Below are 19,393 nucleotides of genomic sequence, written 5' to 3' on the forward strand. Positions count from 1 at the left end.
AGAGGGTAGAAAATAGCAGGCTGGCCCGGAGTGTGAATAGACAAATCTAGAGACATCAGGGTTTCCGCTTTGGCGTCAAGTGACGTTACAGATATAAAGTCCAAGGGTAGCATGGGTCAAAGCTCATCTCAGGGTCAAATATGAATGGAAATTGTAAACAGCTCGACTTGACATTATTCTTCTGCCAGGGAGAGCAACAGAGTCTGCAGCTGGCACATGGAGACTGTTGCCAAGTAACATCTGAGGGAATCAATTAAGATATCCAAGGAGAGAAATAAACAAAGCATTTTTACACAATGAATGCCCTTAACAACTACTTCCAACAAAGAATCCAAAACACAAAGATTTCTACCTGGCAATTATACATTTGAATCACTGGAGGGACAGGAAGGAAATGGGAAATTAAAACATGTAGCAACTGCCAGTTGGAAAGACCAAGTTACAGAAAATCTGACTTCACACATTCCATAGCAGATGAGATCAACGATCCTGCACAATCAGTTGGAATGATTGCAATAAACACTAGACATTGTTGTGGATGCTTAATTAATTAATTCTCGTGCGCCGTCTGCAAGAGGATTTCAGAACTGCGTGTGAAATACCCACAGTCTACAAAAAGCACGTCAGTGGATTTAGAATGTGAGAAAGTTAATTTCTCTGTTGGAGCTCATTAGCTATACTCCATGATGTAACCTAGGCAATGCAGATATAATGTTATGATCATCAACGTGTTAAGTGTGCTGATGTGAATAATTGCGCCCCACCCCTCTAACCTCCTCCAGCTACACAACTGGTCTGAGATATTGGTACTATTCTGTACCTCAACTTGGAACATTTTCACAATAGCAGTGACAACAGAACCTTGCCCAACTAGCCATTCTGAAAGTGATACTGGTGACATCGAACATTCCCTCAATACTACCTTGGAGAATCAGGCCGGTGCTTAAGTGTCCGGATTGCATCTTGAAAGTGCAACATTCCAACTGAGACAAGGACATTACCCACTGAACCATAACCAACACATTCACCAGATCAAGTTCCAAACAGTAAAAGATTAACACAATCACTAAAATTAACTAGGACATTTGTTCTAAAATATTACAACAATTCTTACAATCTTTTGAAAGTTTAGGGGGAGGTGTGATGTTGTGGTAATGTCAATGAGCTTTTCATCCAGAGAAAAAGGCTAACACATTGAGAACATGGGTTCATATGGTAGCTGGAGGAGTTGAAATCCCAATTGATAAATCTGGAACTGTATAGTAAGCCTCACTGACAGTAACCATAGTAACTATAAACAGACTGTTGTAGAACCTATCCATTTCACTAATCCCTTAAGGAAGGAAATCTGCTGTTCTCACTCAGTCTGGTCTCTAGATCCACAGTAATGTGCCCAAATCTTAACTGGTTAGATTCTGTGTTAGAGATGATCATTACCCAATATAAGTATGTTGCAAACTTTACCTGGCAAAGCCTGCATGTGTTCCAGGTTTTGGTGTATTTGAACACAGACTGCTGTAGTCATGAACAGTGCTGAGCATTGTACAATCAGCAACGAACATTTCCATTTTTTAACCTGATGGAGGGAAGGTCACTGATGAAGCAGCTGTAGAGTGGCTGGGCTATATCACGGCTATACTTTCGCCTTTGTGTATCTACCCAATTCTGTTTTAAAGGCTGCTGCTGGATTGGCAAATTCCAAATCCTAACCAGCTGTTACATAAAAACAGTTTCTCCTCATATTGTCTCTGGCTTGTTTGCCAGAAACCTTAATCTATGCAGTTTGGTTAATAGTCCTTGAACCATGGCAAACAATTTCTCTTGTACGTATCCTTTGCGATTTTGACCATCTCTATTAAACCTCCAGTTTACGTGGCTCCAAGAACAATTCCAGTTTATGTATTTATTCATGAGACATGGGCACAGCTGTTGAGCCAGCATTTATTTCTGATCCATAGATGCCCTTGAGGTGATGGTGATGATGAGCTGCCCAAAACAGGGTCTCCTCCTCTATCCATGCGACTGTAACTCTTCAGCCCTAGAACTGCTCAAAAGACAGTTAGTAGTAATTCTGTTTTTGGTTTAGTGTGTCTCTTTGGCAATTGGGCAGCTTTAGGATCGCCTTTCCATATAACTCAGTGCTGTATGACACTGTACTGTCCTGCAGTAGGTAACTACTGGCTGCAGATTATTCCGACGCCATGTTCTATGTTAGTTCAAAACACACTGCTCACCAACAAATAATGACACGTGTTACATACGACAGCAAATTTAATGGAAACTTTCATTCTAAAACTCAAAAGGGAGACAATACCCAATGCTGGGGCTTCTATACAGTTTATAATTCCATCAACAGTTCCACATACTGGTGGCACTTTCCCAGTTGCATATTTCTACACACAATCTCAAAAATCATAACACAATGTTCAATAAGCAATATTGTGAAGTAATATTTTTAGGAACTGGTATAAAATGTAAACAAAAATCATAAGAATGGTAGCACCCTCTTCCCTTGGATATTTATTGAACATAATCCATACACCCAGATCGGAGACCTTTCCAAAAAAAACATTGTTAAACATGGGAAACCTAAAAACCAGGAGGCCATTCAGCCCTCCAGTCTGTTCCATTCAACTGAATCCCAGTCAAACTACTCACCATGCATCTGTGCCACATGACACCCTTACAGCCTTACCTAACAAAACCCTACTCAGCAGAGTCTCCAAGCTTGACATTGACTCCCAGCAGCCACACCAAGGAAAGGAAGCTCCACATTTCCACTGCTGTGTATGAAGTGCTACTTTTCAATCTCACTTCCGAACAGCTGAGATCTAATTTGGACTTTATGCTCCTCCACCATTCTGAACTCCCCTTTCAGGAGGATTCAGTTCTCTTTTCTCCGTTGAAACCATCATTTTAAACATCTTAGTCAAATTAATTCCTCATCCTTCCAACCTGAATGGAACTTTGTTCTAATGACAGTCTTCCTGAAACATTTACTGTTCCTCTTGAACAGTTGCTACCTAACCCGCTCAGTACATTCAGCATTTTCTGTTTAGATTTCCACAGAACAGAAACATTGTGTCCATGCAACCAGTTCACACAATTTAGCCTTTTTATCTCCATTCTGTTAAAGGTGTTTTGTATTGTGTTCTCATTCCAAGGTCATTATATCTTTACCCAGATGCATGTCCAGAAAAGAATACGACTTAGCCAAGTGGGGATCTGATTAATGATTTGTACAACTGGAGGAGAACTTAGCACTGCTGCCTCAGTGTCAAGGACCCGGGTTCAATCCCATCCTCGGGTGGGCGTCCGCGTGGAGTTTGCACATTCTTCTCATGATTGCGTGGATTTCCTCCAGGTGCTCCAGTTTCCTCCCACAGTTTAAGGCTGTGCAGATTAGGTGGACTGGCCATGCTAAATTGCTAGTGCTAGAGATATGCCAGCTTGGTGGTTTTGTCATGGTAAATGAGAGTTACAGGTACAGAGTGAGGTGGATCTGGTGGGATGCTCTCCAGAGTGTAGCTGCAGACTCGACGGGCCAAATTGCCTGCTTCCATGCTGTAGGAATTCTATGAAACTGCAGTTTTGAATTCCAATATTGTATAAAAAGCTCAAACAGAAAGTTTAAGTTTTACTTGAGCTCGGTTCCATTCTTTGTATTAAATAACGTTAGCACATTTAGAAGATCCAGAATATGTTGTTCTGTGGCCTTCATCAACACATTATCAATATAACAACAGAATCAATAGGCATCTCATTAAGATTCACTCACTGATCTCAAGCTGCCGCTGAATTCGTCCTTTGCTGCGCTCCCTGAACAAGATTTGAATCTCGTTGTACTCAGTCATCACATTCGCAAATTTTCGGGATAGAGTTGAGTGCTGAAATTTAAAGAGAAGTAGAACAATTTAAAGGAAACAAAGAAATAGTCCTCATGCTGACTCTTACTAATTGGTTTTTATGTCAATATCATAGCCTCTGGATGATCATCTGAAGCCAAAGTCTAGTTCATGATCTGTCATGATGCGAAATCTGAGGCTCACTGATTAAAACTTCATATGAGGTTTCTGAATCACCCCATAACCATTACACCTCAGGTATACAAGATATTATTACCTACTGCCATACAAGGTATTATTATGAGACAACAGGATTGGTTAGCTCAGTTGACTGGACTGTTGGCTTCTGATGCAGAGAGTTGCCAAAATAGATTCGATTCCTGCACCAGCAGAGGTTACCATGAAGGACTGTCATTCTCAACCTCTACCCTCACCAGTGTGGTGCCCTGCAGGTTAAAGCAGCATCAGTTCATCTCTCTCTATAACGAGAGCGCAGCGCCACGGCCTGGCAGGACTACTGCAAGTTTTTCTTTAAATTGTAAGCTGCTAACTTACACTCTAGAAAAGGTTTTCAAATCCTGCATATCTCAATATTTTCCTGTAAGTTGCAACCATTTCTATATGGATTGGATACTCATGAGCCTGTGCATACATGTATATGCAAGTGTGTACATTTGAACGAACTTACTTATTTTGGAAAGAGATAACTTGGGGAAAGTTAGAACATTCCAAACTGCTTGAACTTGCCCAGTACTGATAATCCTAAACCCAAGATAACCAATCTGGACTGACAGATCTTCACCAGCATAAATTTTGTTCAGCTTCATCTTTAATCTCCCACATCACCAATGAATTACCATCTCATTTTCTACTGCCTGCCTAATCTTCCAATACCATCTTGACAGGCTGTCTAGTGTATCTGACTAAAAATATGGCAGTCAAACACTTAAGACCGATGAAAACCTTTTCCCCGCTGTGGGGAAATGTGGAGCAATTATACCTGGATTTCTGAATGGCGGATCAGGCTTAAGTGGCCAACTCCTGCGCCTAATCTGTATGTTTGTATGTACACTCGCTGTGATGCCGTACTATAACAGCTTTGTGTGTCCGAGAACAGGAGGCTGTTAATGCTATTTGATGGTAAATGTATCCCTGTCTAAATAAAAGGCATCTGGCTTGCATGACCAAATTCTTGGCCCTTTCAAACAAATAAGTGAAAAGACATCATTTTTCAGGTCAACACAAAACTTGAAACACAAGTATGGTAACTGCACCTGAGTTTTGCGTATTCTTAAATCTACTGAACCTTGGTTTTCGTCATCTTCCGTTTTAATGCTTTGCTCTATAACTAAAATTGGAACAAAAGGCGAGGATCATTGTTAAACATCAAGCAAAATAAGAATGATCGATACACAAAGCACAAGTTAATTTACAGTTTTAGAGCAAGATCTAGAGATAGCGATGGTAGATTTAGTACAGATAAATACAAAATACTAGATGGCAAGGGAAACAGGCAAGAATTAAGAATGGGATTGGAATTGCCAAGGCTGACCATGTTCCAAAAATTTCAGCAGACTGAGTGTATGAATATATCCAACTCAACATTTAGTAAAAACAAAAGGTTGCGGTGCAGCACCAGAGAGTGGAATCCAAATCAGCGACAGTCATCTTACTCACTCTGGGCAGACAAAACATTGAATGGCAAGTTCTGGTCACCAAGATTACAACAAGGCACTCACTGGAGGTAGCACAGAAACAAGCTACATAGTTTACCACCCACCTTAGAAGGAGGAAGAAGAATATCTCAAACTTGACACGACTGGAGGGTTAACAGGGCAAAAAAACAAAATGTAAATCTGTAGGTAGGGCATTCCAGAGTGCTCTAACAGGCAAGATGTACAACTTGTGGGACAAGGAAATAAAGTCGTTGGAGTTGTGGATAGTGCAGAAGGATGTTGCAGGTTACAGAGGGACTTAGATAAGCTGCAGAGCTGGGCTGAGAGGTGACAAATGGTGTTTATTGCAGAAAAGTGAGAGGTGATTCACTTTGGAAGGAGCAACAGCAATTCAGAGTACTGGGCTAATGGTAAGATTCTTGGTAGTGAGGATGAGCAGAGAGATCTTGGTGTCCATGAGCATAGATCCCTGAAAGTTGCCACCCAGGTTGAATAGGGTTGTTAAGGCGGTGTACAGTGTGTTAGGTTTTATTGGTAGAGGGATTGAGTTTCGGAGACATGAGGTCATGTCGTAGCTGTACAAAACTCTGGTGCGGCCGCACTTGGAGTATTGCGTACAGTTCTGGTCACCGCATTATAGGAAGGATGTGGAAGCTTTGGAAAAGGTGTAGAGGAGATTTACCAGGATGTTGCCTGGTCTGGAGGGAAGGTATTATGAGGAAAGGCTGAGGGACTTGAGGCTGTTTTCGTTAGTCAGAAGAAGGTTAAGAGGTGACCTAATAGAGACATACAACAGGATTAGAGGATTAGATAGGGTGGACAGTGAGAACCTTTTTCCTCGGATGGTGATGGCCAGCACGAGGGGACATAGGTTTAAATTGAGGGGTGATTGATACAGGACAGATGTCAGAGGTAGGTTCTTTACTCAGAGAGTAGTAAGTGCATGGAATGCCCTGCCTGCAACAGTAGTTGACTTGCTAACTTTAAGGTCATTGGATAAACATATGGAAGATAACGGAATAGTGTGGGTTAGATGGGCTTCAGATTGGTTTCACAAGTTGGCACAACATCAAGGCCCAAAGGGCCTGTACTGCACTGTAATGTTCTACGTTCAAACTATTTAGAACCGATATCAGAAATTTGATCTTCTCAAAAATATTCACTTTTATGATCTTCAGGCATAAAGCAAAGCATTCAAGATAAACATCAAAAATGACAAGCTCAGACTAAAATGCACCATAAACTGGATTCATAAACAAATTACAACAGGAGAAGGAAAATAACTGAATAAACCCAGATTAAAAAGGAAGAGGAAGGCCTCTGAGGGACTGAAAGATGATAGAGATTGTTTAAAGTAGGATACACGAGGGGCTAAAATTCTGGGGAAAAAGAAACATAGACAATAGTGGAGTCTAAAACAGTAAAAATCTTCTGTTTACCAGTGACAGCAGAGTCAGAAACAAAGTGAAATTCATAACAAGTCTCCCTCAACACCAGCCTCCAAATGCACAAATGGTCTTGGAAAGAGGATACACAGGAACACCACTGCCTGAAAACTTACCTCTAAGCCTCTCACCATCCTGACTTGTAAATATATCACTGTTCCTTCAGTATCACTGGGTCAAAGTCCTGGAATTCCCTCCCTAAAACCTCATGGAGGACTGCACGGATTCAAGAAGGCAACTCTCTATCAGCTACCCAAGGGGCAGTCAGAAATGGGCAGTAAAAGTTGGCTCAGGCAGTAATGCTCACACGCCACGAACGAAATTTTAAAACTTGCAAATGCAATAAAGAATGTGAAGGAACTCAAGATGTATAATATCCATGTCTTCCTTTGTGATTGTTTAAGTTACCCTGCTCTAATCAAGTACAGGCTCAATGTTACAAATGTAAGGCAGACTAAAAGCTCAAAACCAATAGCTACGAAGATTAGATACTCCACATTTCAGCCAAAAAAACCTCCGAAGATGATTTGTGCAGCACTGACTCTTCCTAAAAGTGACCACTGGACAAGAGTTATAGCTGGGGAAAAGGCAATTACGATGAGATTAGGCAAGATTTCGGGAGCATAGGATGGGGAAGGAAACTGCAGGGGATGGGCACATTAGAAATGTGGAGCTTATTCAAGGAAAAGCTCCTGTGTGTCCTAGATAAGTATGTACCTGTCAGGCAGGGAGGAAGCTGTAGAGCGCGGGAGCTGTGGTTTACGAAGGAGGTGGAATCTCTGATCAAGAGGAAGAAGGCGGCTTATGTTAGGATGAGATGTGAAGGCTCAGTTAGGGCACTTGAGGGCTACGAGGTAGGCAGGAAAGACCTAAAGAGAGAGCTCAGAAGAGCCAGGAGGAGACATGAGAAGTTGTTGGCGGATAGGATCAGGGTAAACCCTAAGGCTCTCTATACGTATTTAAGGAATAAAAGAATGACGAAAGTGAGATTAGGCCCAATCAAGGATAGTAGTGGGAAGTTGTGTGTGGAGTCAGATGAGATAGGGGAAGCACTAAATGAATATTTTTCAACAGTATTCACTCTAGAAAACAATGTTTTCGAGGAGAATACTGAGATACAGGCTACTAGACTAGGTGGGATTGAGGTTCACAAGGAAGAGATATTAGAAACCCTTCAGAGGGTGAAGATAGATAAGTCCCCTGGGCCGGATGGGATTTATCCTCGGGTCCTCTGGGAAGCTAGGGAGGAGATTGCTGAGCCTTTGGCATTGATCTTTAACTCGTCATTGTCTACAGGAATAGTGCCAGATGACTGGAGGATAGCAAATGTGGTTCCCCTGTTCAAGAAGGGGAGTAGAGACAACCCTGGTAATTATAGACCAGTGAGCCTAACCTCAGTTGTTGGTAAAGTGTTGGAAAAGGTTATAAAGGATAGGATTTATAATCTAGAAAAGAATAAATTGATTAGGGATAGTCAGCACGGTTTTGTGAAGGGAAGGTCGTGCCTCACAAACCTTATTGAGTTCTTTAAGGTGACCAAACAGGTAGATGAGAGTAAACCAGTTGATGTGGTGTATATGGGTTTCAGCAAGGCGTTCGATATTGTACAAAATGCGGAGAAATAGAATTATGGGAGATATAGCAGTTTGGATCGGAAATTGGCTTGCTGAAAGAAGACAGGGTGGCAGTTGATGGGAAATGTTCATCCTGGAGACCAGTTACTGGTGGTATACCGCAAGGGTTGGTGTTGGGTCCGCTGCTGTTTGTCATTTTTATAAATGACCTGGATGAGGGCGTAGAAGGATGGGTTAGTACATTTGCAGATGACACTAAGGTCGGTGGAGTCGTGGACAGTGACGAACGATGCTGTAAGTTGCAGAGAGACATAGATAAGCTGCAGAGCTGGGCTGAGAGGTGGCAAATGGAGTTTAATGCAGACAAATGTGAGGTATGCACTTTGGTAGGAGTAACCAGAAGGCAAAGTACAGGGCTAATGGTAAGATTCTTAGTAGTGTAGATGAGTAGAGAAATCTCGGCGTCCATGTACACAGATCCTTGAAAGTTGCCACCCAGGTTGACAGGGCTGTTAAGAAGGCATACAGTGTTTTAGCTTTTATTAATAGAGGGATCGAGTTCCGGAACAAAGAGGTTATGGTGACGCTGTACAAAACTCTGGTGCGGCCGCACTTGGAGTATTGCGTACAGTTCTGGTCACTGCATTATAAGAAGGATGTGGAAGCTTTGGAAAGGGTACAGAGGAGATTTACTAGGATGTTGCCTGGTATGGAGGGAAGGTCTTACGAGGAAAGGCTGAGGGACTTGAGGCTGTTTTCATTACAGAGGAGAAGATTGAGAGGTGACTTAATTGAAACATATAAAATAATCAGAGTGTTAGATAGGGTGGATAGGGAGAGCCTTTTGCCTAGGATGGTGACGGCGAGCACGAGAGGGCATAGCTTTAAATTGAGGGGTGAAAGATATAGGACAGATGTCAGAGGTAGTTTCTTTACTCAGAGAGTAGTAAGGGAATGGAACGCTTTGCCTGCAACAGTAGTAGATTCGCCAACTTTGGGTACATTTAAGTCGTCATTGGATAAGCATATGGACGTACATGGAATAGTGTAGGTTAGATGGGCTTGAGATCGGTATGACAGGTCGGCACAACATCGAGGGCCGAAGGGTCTGTAATGTGCTGTAATGTTCTATGACGAGTTGCTGGAAAAATAACAATCAAAAACAGCCTCAAATTGTCCACATTCAAAAAGGGAGATGAGAACGCATCTCTCTCTAGTGACAGAGCAGCCCCATGGCCTGGCAGGACTGTGATGACTTTACTTTATACCTTTACCTGCCATAACACGCCTAACCTTCCAAAAGACTTTAGTCAAAAGTTCCTCATGAAAGGTCTTTCAGACAAAATCAAAACAGTACGAATTCAGGATCAGAAACTTCTGAATAGATTAATTAATTAACAGAACAGTCTTTCTCATCCTTAATTAGGTTGGGACTTGGGTGTCAGATTGCTTTGAAAAATGCACATGACAGTTTCTTGCCCATGATTAATGTTTCAACCAGTTACTAGGGCTGAAGGAGAATTTTTCACAAAATACTAGAACACAAAACATACCATAATTCCAAACAACAAAAATATCAATGGCCTATTATAACGAGGAGACATGTAGTTTATAATGTCTTTTAAAAATAACAAACTTTCCTTCCAGATGCAAAACTGCCAGCATAATAAGCTCTGAATGGCAGTGAGAAGTACTTATGTCTGTTCAGCATGAATGAAGAGACTCAGCACTACTCCCCCAGGTGTCTTACTACCAATACCTGTAAGGATATCCTTACACGGTGAGGACCAGCTTATTTCTTTCTGGAGTTTGGGGTTGGGAGGAAAATGAATTTTTATTCCTTTTTGGCCCTGTACTGGATACATACTGGGAAGGATACAAACTGCAATCTTTAAAGATGTGGGGAATTCAGAGCTGTATGTCTGATCATCACCACCTACTCTAGCCAAGTTGCTGAGAAATTTCTCTTCAGAGAGACAGCATATGAATTCATGCTGGATGGTTCGATATTTCATAGGAATCATTCAGCACAGAGAGGGGCTTAGCTAGAGCTATTTAATTATTCCCACAATCCTGCTGTTTCCACAGTCCTGCATTTTTTATTTAACTCCTCTTCAAATATTTTCTAATTCTCCTTTATGCTTCCATCAACTTTTCATACACAACTTAAATTAGCTTCCTCTTGTAATATCTTTAGTTTTTACCAAATGTTTAAACTATGTGCAAATAATCAAAATATCTCTGACTCAACTGAAAATACTTACTCTTCAGCTTATTTCGGACTCTGTTTGCAGTTCTCTTAATTGATAATGTAAGTTCTTCAAGTTCTTCTTTGGTTTCTTGTTAAGAAAAAAGAAAATATTTAATGACTTGCAAGCTGCTAAGAAGGAATTCTGGAATCAAAATCTTTGTCAGACTTTTTAAATTTGATACAGTGATGGATGGAAATTGTCAGTGATATTAGGGTTCTAATTTTGCTCTCCACATCTCATACTAAGATAGGCCTTTATATAATACTTTCACAAATCTTCAGGATCTCAAAACACTATGTCCTATGAAAATATTCTGAAATGTGGTCACATTGTAATTGTGCAACACCCAAAGCCTGCTCACCACTGGGAAAGCACAATTAGGGTGTGGTCAAATGCTGCCCACTTGCCTGGATAGGGACAGGTCTCAAAGCTTAACACCAAGGACAAAGCAGCCTGCTTGTCTGCACTCCATCCACCACCTTCGATGTTCTCTCCTTCCACCAACACACAAGGAGAGGAGCATGTACGATTAACAAGCTGTGCTACAATAACATAGCGGTGTCGTTTTCATAGGAATTTCCAAACACAAGTTCTATCCTATTCCCTAGATGGAAAAGGGGATTAGACGCACGAGACCACCTGAAACTTCTCCTTCAAACCCCATCTCGACTTAAGGCCTTTCTTTCACTGTCTTGCAGATCAATATCCTATGACTCCCTAACTGTGATAGCCCTACAAACCCACGGACTGCAGCAGCTCAGCACATTTTCTCAAGGCCAGAAAGTACTGGCTTAGCCAGTGATTTAACAAAAGATGACTTTTTAAAATACATTTTCCTACAAACTTCAAATGAAGAGAACCCATAACAAATGGTATGATCCTGGGAAGCACTGAAGATCAAAGGGCCTTTAGGTGTGCATACCAGCAATCTATTACGGTCGTGAGAGAGATAGATAAAGTGGTTAAGGTGGCATACGGGATATTTGTCTATTAGCCAAGGCATGGAGTTTAAAGCAGGGAGGCTATGTAAAACATGACCTTGTGTATTGTGTGCAGTTCTGAAATCCACACTCTAGGAGTGATATGATCGCACTGGAAACGGTGCATTGGGACTTTTACCAGGTTGCTGCCTGGGCTGGAGAGTTTTGGTTATGAAGAGAGATTAGACAGACCACGGCTGCTTTCCTTAGAGCAGAGCAGACTAACAAGGGACATAATTGAGATGTACAAAATGATAAGCAGCACAAACAAGGTAGTTGGGAAGAAACCCTTCCCCTTGGAGTAGGGATCAATAATCAGGGGCCATAGATTGAAGTTGAGGGGCAGAAGGTTTAGGGAAGATGCAAGAGAAGTGGATAGGCGATTGCTGAGTTATATTATCGCTAAAGTATTAATCCAGAAACTCAGCAAATGTCCTGGGACCCAGGTACGAAACCCACCACGGCAGATGGCAGAATTTTGAGTCAATAATTTTAAAAATGGTCTGAATTTAAGAATCTACTGATCACTAAGAAATCCAAGATAATAAAATGTGAGGCTGGACGAACACAGCAGGCCAAGCAGCATCTCAGGAGCACAAAAGCTGACGTTTCGGGCCTAGACCCTTCATCATGCTCCTGAGATGCTGCTTAGCCTGCTGTGTTCATCCAGCCTCACATTTTATTATCTTGGAATTCTCCAGCATCTGCAGTTCCCATTATCTCTGATCACCAAGAAATCATTGGGTTTTCTGACAATTGGCAATCTGGTTCGCTAATCTCCTTCAGGGAAGGAAATCTGCCACCCACACCTGGTCTGGCCTACATGTGACTCCAGACCCACAGCAATGTGGTGGACTCTCACTTGCCCTCTGAAATGCCCCAGCAAGCCACTCAGTTGTAACAAAGTCTCAGAAATGAAGCTGGTTGGATCACCTGCATCGACCCAGGCACCGGAAAAGACAACGGCAGAAACAGCTGTCGACCCTGCAAAGCCCTCCTCATTAACATGTGGGAGCTAGTGCCCACACTGGGAGAGCTGTCCCTCAGGCCAGTCACGCAACAGCCCGACCCAGTTATACTCTCAGAATCAGACCTTACATACAATGTCCTTGACAACACCATCACCATCCCTAGATAGGTCCTGTCCCACGGGCAGGACAGACCCGGCAGAGGGGGTGGCACAGTGGTACACAGTCAGGAAGGCGTTGCTCTATGAGTCCTCAACATGGTCTCTGGACCCCATGAAGTCTCATGGCTTGAGACTAAACATGGGCAAGGAAACCTTCTGCTCATTACCACATACCGTCCTCACTCAGCTGACAAACCAACATTTGTCAATGTTGAGCAACACTTGACGGGAGCACCGAGGATGGCAAGGGCACAAAATATACTCTGGGTGGGGGATTTCAACGTCCATCACCACGAGCGGCTCAGCAGCAGTACTAGTGATCGAGCTGGTCGGGTCCTAAAGGACAGAGCTGCGAGACTGGGTCTGCGCCAGGTGGTGAGGGAACCAACAGGAGGGAATAAACATACCTGACCTCATCCTTACCAATCTGCCAGCTGCAGATGTATCTCTCCATGTCAGTATTGGTAAGAGTGACCATCGCTCAGTCCTTGTGCCTTCACATTGAGAATAACCTCCATCGTGTTGTGTCACACAATCACCGTGCTAAACGGGACAGGCTTCACACAGATCTAGCAACTCAAGGCTGGGCATCCATGACGCGCTATGGGCCATCAACAGCAGCAGAATTGTACTCCAGTACAATCTGTAACCTCACGGCCCGGCACATCCCCCTCTCAACCATCACCATCAAGCCAGGGGGTCAACCCTGGTTCATTGGAGAGTGCAAGAGAGCACGCCAGGAGCAGCACCAGGCTATACCTGAAGATGAGGTGCCCACCTGGTGGAGCCACCAAACAGAGAAAGCAGCAAGTGATAGACAGAGCTAAACGATCCCACAACCAAAGGATCAGATCTAAGCTCTACAGTCCTGCCACATCCAGTTGTGAATGTCGTGGACAATTAAACAATTCAGTGAAGCAGGCAGCTCCACAAATATCCCCATCCTCAATGATGGAAGAGCCCAGCGCATCAGTGCAAAAGGTAAGGCTGAAGCATTCACAGCAATCTTCAGTCAGAAGAGCCGAGTGGATGATCCATCTCTGCCTCCTTCAATGGTCTCATGGTATCTACCTGACAGTGTGGAAAATTGCCCAAGTATGTCCTGTACACAAAAAGCAAGACAAATCCAACCCAGCTAATTACCGCCCCATCAGTCTCCTCTCGATCATCAGTAAAGTGATGGAAGGTGTCAGTAACAGAGCTATCAAACAGCACCTGCTCAGCAATATCCTGCTCAGTGACGCCCAGTTTGGGTTCCACCAGGGCCACTCAGCTCCTGGCTTCATTACAGCCTTAGATCAAACATGGACAAAAGAGCTGAATTCCAAAGGGTGAGGTGGGCATGACAGCCCTTGACATCGGGGCTTCGTTGAACCGAGTGCAGCAAAGAGCCCTGGAAAAACTGGAATCAATGGGTATTGGGGCAAAGTCTCCGGTGGTTGGAGTCCTATCTGACACATAGAAGGTGGTCGTTGTTGGGGGTCAGTTATCTCAGCTCCAGGACATCTCTGCAGGACTTCCTCAGGGTGGTACCCTCAGTCCAAACATCTTCAGCTGCTTCATCAATGACCGTCCCTCTATCATAAGGTCAGAAGTGGGGATGATTGCACAAAGCTCAGCACCATTCGTGAATCCTCAGATACTGAAGCAGACCGCGTTCACATGCAGCAAGATCTGGACAATATCTAGGTTCGGGCTGACAAGTGGCAAGTGACGTTTGTGCCACACAAATGCCAGGCTGTGACAATCCAACCACCGCCCCTTGATATTCAATGGTGACACCGTCACTGAATCCCCTGTTAGCAACATCCTGGGGGCTATCGTTGACCAGAAACTCAACTGGACTCACCACATTAACAGGGGCTACAAGAGCTGGCAAGAAGCAGGGAATATCACAGCGAGTAACTCATCTGACTCCCCAGAGCCTGTCCACCATCTCCCAGGCACAAGTCAGGAGTGTGATGGAATACTCCCCACTTGCCTGGATGGGTGCAACCCCAACAACACTCAAGAAGCTTGACACCATCCAGGACAAAGCAGCCGCTTGATTGGTACCACATCCACACCCTCCACCACTGACGCTCAGTCGCAGCAGTGTGTACTATCTACAAAATGCTCTGCAGAAACTCAAAGATCCTCAGGCAGCACCTTCCAAACCCAAGACCACTACCATCTAGAGGGACAAGGGCAGCAGATACATGGGAACACCAAGTCACCCTCCAAGCCTCTCACCATCCTGACTTGGAAATACATCACCATTCCCTCACAGTTGCTGGGTCAAAATCCTGGGAATTCCCTCCTTAATGGCACTGTAGATCAACCCACAGCTGGTAGACTGCAGCAATTCAAGGCGGCAGCTCAAATGCAGCATGGGGCAACTAGAGATGGGCAGGAAATGCTGACCCAGCCAGTGAGGTCCACATCCCACAAATGAATAGGAAAAAACTCTGAGGGTGATAGGATCCTGGGATCCTGTCAGGGTGGTAGAGGCTGAAACCTTCTTCACATTTGGATGTGCACTTGTGATATCAAGGCATACAGGGCTCTTAGCCGATTGCTGGAAAATGGGACTGGAATTGTAAAGTGGCTGTGTTTGACTGCTGCAGATTTTTTTTGTGCTGGAGAACTCCATGACTCAGATGATTGAAAGACTTCTTTTTTTAAAGAAAATGGTGTACATGGAGAGATAAACATTGAGCAGCCTACCCAAAGGACAATGCCCGAGATAAGGGACGGCTCGTTCAGTGTTGCAATACAAGCGGCAGTCTGGGTAGTGTACACAAGTCTCTGGAATGAGACATTAACCTAGAGTTTTCTGTCTGTCAGGCCAAGAGTGCTACTCACTGAGCCAGAGCTCTGTTCAGTCTTATCAAAGTACACTCAGCAAACCCCACCAGCAAATAACCTTTCTTATCTCTTTTACATGAGCTGACGACTTGCTGTTCATTTTCTGCTTTTGGTGTTTGGATTTTCAACTTATAATGCAATCGTGACCAAGCGAAGGGAGGTCAAAGTTACTTCCTCTGATCCCGCTCCACCCAAACGTTCTCCCCCCTCCCCACATCACTTGCTTGTGTTTGATTTTGTCATGTATCACTGGATACATAGCTGCTATTGATAAAAGCCAGTTTCATCCTAGCCACTACATGCTGCTTGCAGCTATGACAGATTTCAAATTTTCATTCAAGTGCTCTCCATTCCACTGTCATTACTGACGTTCCTTCTGAATCTTTTGAGTTCTCTTGACAGCCTTCACATCTTGCCTCAAGCTGTGTCCAGAACCAAACACAACACTAAGGAATGTTTGCTTGTTTCAGATGACAGTTGAAGGTCAATCCCATTGTTGTGGGTCTGGAGTAACATGCAGGCCAGACCAGGCAAGGACAGCACATTTCCTTCCCTAAAAGGGCATTAATGAACCAGATAGGTTGCTGTCCCCTCTCATACTCCCTGCACGTCTTATTAGGGACTGATGCTTTATTATCTGCTCTAACAATTTGTTCTACCACCTTTAATGACCTGTCCATATATTCACCCTTCTAGTGAGATGCCATCAGAAGCAGCTCAGAGAAGGTTCACTCAACACATTTTTGGTTTGAGAAATTTAGCTTATGAAGATAGTAGATTGAGCTATATCCATTGAAGAATGAGGGGTGACCGTTTTGGAACATACAAGAAACAGAGGGGACGTTTTAAGTGTGTACACATAAGGCACGTTGTGTCTTGTGGGGGAGTCTAGAACTGATCTCTGTGATAAAGCAAAGATGAAGAAAATGAGGGTCATTAGAATCTTATTCAGACAGTAGGGGAAACTGGGTCCTTACTTTTATTCAAGGCTGAGTTAAATTAACCCCTTTCATTGTCAAAAATCAATGGCTATGGGGCAACCATGATCTTATTGTCTGGTGGAGCACAGCAAGTATCTGATTCCTGCACTAGAGTTCCATGTTCCTAAAATGTTATGGCTCATGTGAAGACTAGAGAGATCCAACAAATTGCACCCACAAACCAGAGGCTAGTTTGTGCTCACAAATGTTGCCGAGTTATATGCTGTTATGTGATCTCACACCATGAGTTATTTTCATCTCTATGTCACAATTTCAATTCATAAAGATTATACCCCACACAACCATTGAACCACCCTAACTCAAAACTGCCAGATTACAAAACTACACAGCTTCAGTCTGCCAACATTTCCGTGTTCACATACGTGTGAATTTCCTTGAGTGAATTTCAACGTTAGTTAACATATTCACATCGCCTGGGCTTTTTGCAGAATTCGAAGATATGCTATTTCATAACAATAATGTTGTTAACAAAGTGGGGAAAGTATCACAGGAAGCAAGTGTGACTCTGCATTTAATATTAATAACTAAACCTTCTGTGGCATTTCATAATAACTTGAAGATTTTTATAAGGACATATGGCTTTGGGCTAAGTCCCTGTTACTGGGGAATCTAGTGATGGGGGCTGCCTGTGAATGAGCTAGTGCTGGGATGAGATTACATCGCCCAAATGTATGTGGAGTGGGTTTGAGATCCAGTTAGGGAACACTGGATTTCTGGAGAATATAGAGGAGTTCGATCTTGCAATTTCAGAGCAGTTGCTATGATCTGGGGGCACTGAGAGTGGGTTTAAAGATTAGGGCTGGGGTGAGGGGCCAAATGCTGGAATTAGACAGCATTAAGAAACTTCAGGGATGGGGGGGGGGGGGGGGGGGAGAGAGAAGGAAGGGGCTTCATATGATCTCAGAAACAGTGGGGGGGGTCAATGAGATCCAATAGGATCAAGTCTGGTGTCTAGGCAGTTACATCCACACTCATTAAAACAGCCTGAGACCAAGACTGAGTCCCTTGGAGTTGCTCATGCTTGGACTCTGGCACCAGCCAGTCCCCATCACCAGACCTTAACAACTATTTAGAATGATGCTTTGCTTATTCAAATGAATAGTTAGACATTTTGCAGCAGAATTGCATTAATCCTCGAGACCTGGTACCAATGTGAGAGATGGCTTTTATAATTTCAAACACAGATCCCCTCAAAACACTCAAATTCAAGTTTATATTGTTATAATTCATTTACAGTTTTATTCGACTGTAAGTACACAGTCTTGCCAAACAATAGTTTTTCTTCCAAAGCAACTAACTAACAGCTGTTATTAATTCTGCTGCTATTCACACAAGCTGTTGCTGCTTTTTTCCTTCAAGAAGATATCTCAACAGAACAGCACTGCGGTAGGATATTTATCAATCTATCCATTACCTGAAATAAAAGGTTTTGAACATTCAGTCTTCAAGTTTCTTTTTTCTCTATTCATTTTTTTTGTGGGATGTGGGCGTTGGCAGCTGTCCAGCGTTTCTTGCCCATCCCATTCAGAAAATGTGATAGGACTCAAACAATTTTTTGAAAGCCAAAAATTCAGCCATCTCTGCAAATTGAGTCACCGATCTGTACACAGAGGGTTGAACTATATCTTCAGAACCTTCAAAATAAATTTCTCAGTCAAAGCCCAGGCACTGAATTAAAAATGTTAATCTCATTGCATTTATCCAATGCTGAAGTTTAAAAAAAACACTTCTGAAATTGAATTCGAGATCCTGCGCGAAAATGGCACATGATAAAGATTTCAGATGAAGGTTGACAAGTTTTCTCAAGGCACCCACTGAATGCAAATGTGGGATCACCAACTGGCACTTTGTAAAAGGGTTAACTCCATGAGAAGATGGTAGCAGAGGCACCAGAAGTTGCAGACATGACACTGAAGATTTCTTTGAGTCTGTTGACGTAGACATGATGCAGTGAGAGCACATTCCAATTTTTGTAAAATGCACAGACTCAAGAAACCATAAAACACGTTGGCACTGTGAACAGAATCATATACTGGCAGTGCAGTATTTAGCCAAAGACCATGTTATACTGCTCAGCATCAGGTTCAGTCCAGAGACAGTTCGACAGAATTCAGTGTTAAATAATGTGTAAACATTGAACTTTCGCATTATACCAGTGAAAAGTTCGAAGTGGGAATTGAGGAGGACTGCTCTAGATGACATAATTAATGGAAAAGAGTCTATGCCCCTCAATCTTATACTGTCAGATTCCCTCTCAATCTTTGAAATTCTGCAGGCAACAGCTCAGACCCTCCAGCCCAGGTGGCATCCTGGTAATTCTCCTCTGCACCCTCTCTAATGCAATCATTTTCTTCCTACAATGTGCTGAGCATAACTGAAAGCTGTACTCTGGATGTTGCCTAACCAGTGTTTTACACAGTTCCAGTATAGCAGTCTCCTTCATTTATTCTAGGCTAATAAAATCACGTACACTGTGTGCGTTCTTAACCACCTCATCTCCCTGCTCTGCTATCTTCAGGGATTTGTGAATATGAGGACCAAGGCCCTACTGATCTTCAGTATTTCCCAAGTTCTTGCTGGAGTGTAACCCCTCAGCTTGTTGAGCCTCACAAAGTGGATTATCTCACTTTTCCAAGTCACTCTG

At 43.1% G+C, this 19,393-nt stretch overlaps 1 protein-coding gene across 1 annotated transcript in view; it reads right to left on the reverse strand.

The window, feature by feature from the left end:
• The window catches only part of LOC125464066 (syntaxin-2), a 72,622-nt gene that overhangs the window by 22,509 nt on the left and 30,720 nt on the right, over window positions 1–19,393 (reverse strand). The window contains exons 4-6 of the mRNA XM_059654883.1: window positions 10,805–10,879; window positions 5,120–5,193; window positions 3,779–3,887 (exon numbers count right to left, since the gene is read on the reverse strand). Of these exons, the coding sequence (XP_059510866.1) occupies window positions 3,779–3,887; window positions 5,120–5,193; window positions 10,805–10,879 (258 nt within the window). The remainder of the gene's footprint in view (window positions 1–3,778; window positions 3,888–5,119; window positions 5,194–10,804; window positions 10,880–19,393) is intronic.

Source organism: Stegostoma tigrinum, chromosome 26, assembly GCF_030684315.1.
Source record: "Stegostoma tigrinum isolate sSteTig4 chromosome 26, sSteTig4.hap1, whole genome shotgun sequence".
Taxonomy (NCBI): domain Eukaryota; kingdom Metazoa; phylum Chordata; class Chondrichthyes; order Orectolobiformes; family Stegostomatidae; genus Stegostoma; species Stegostoma tigrinum.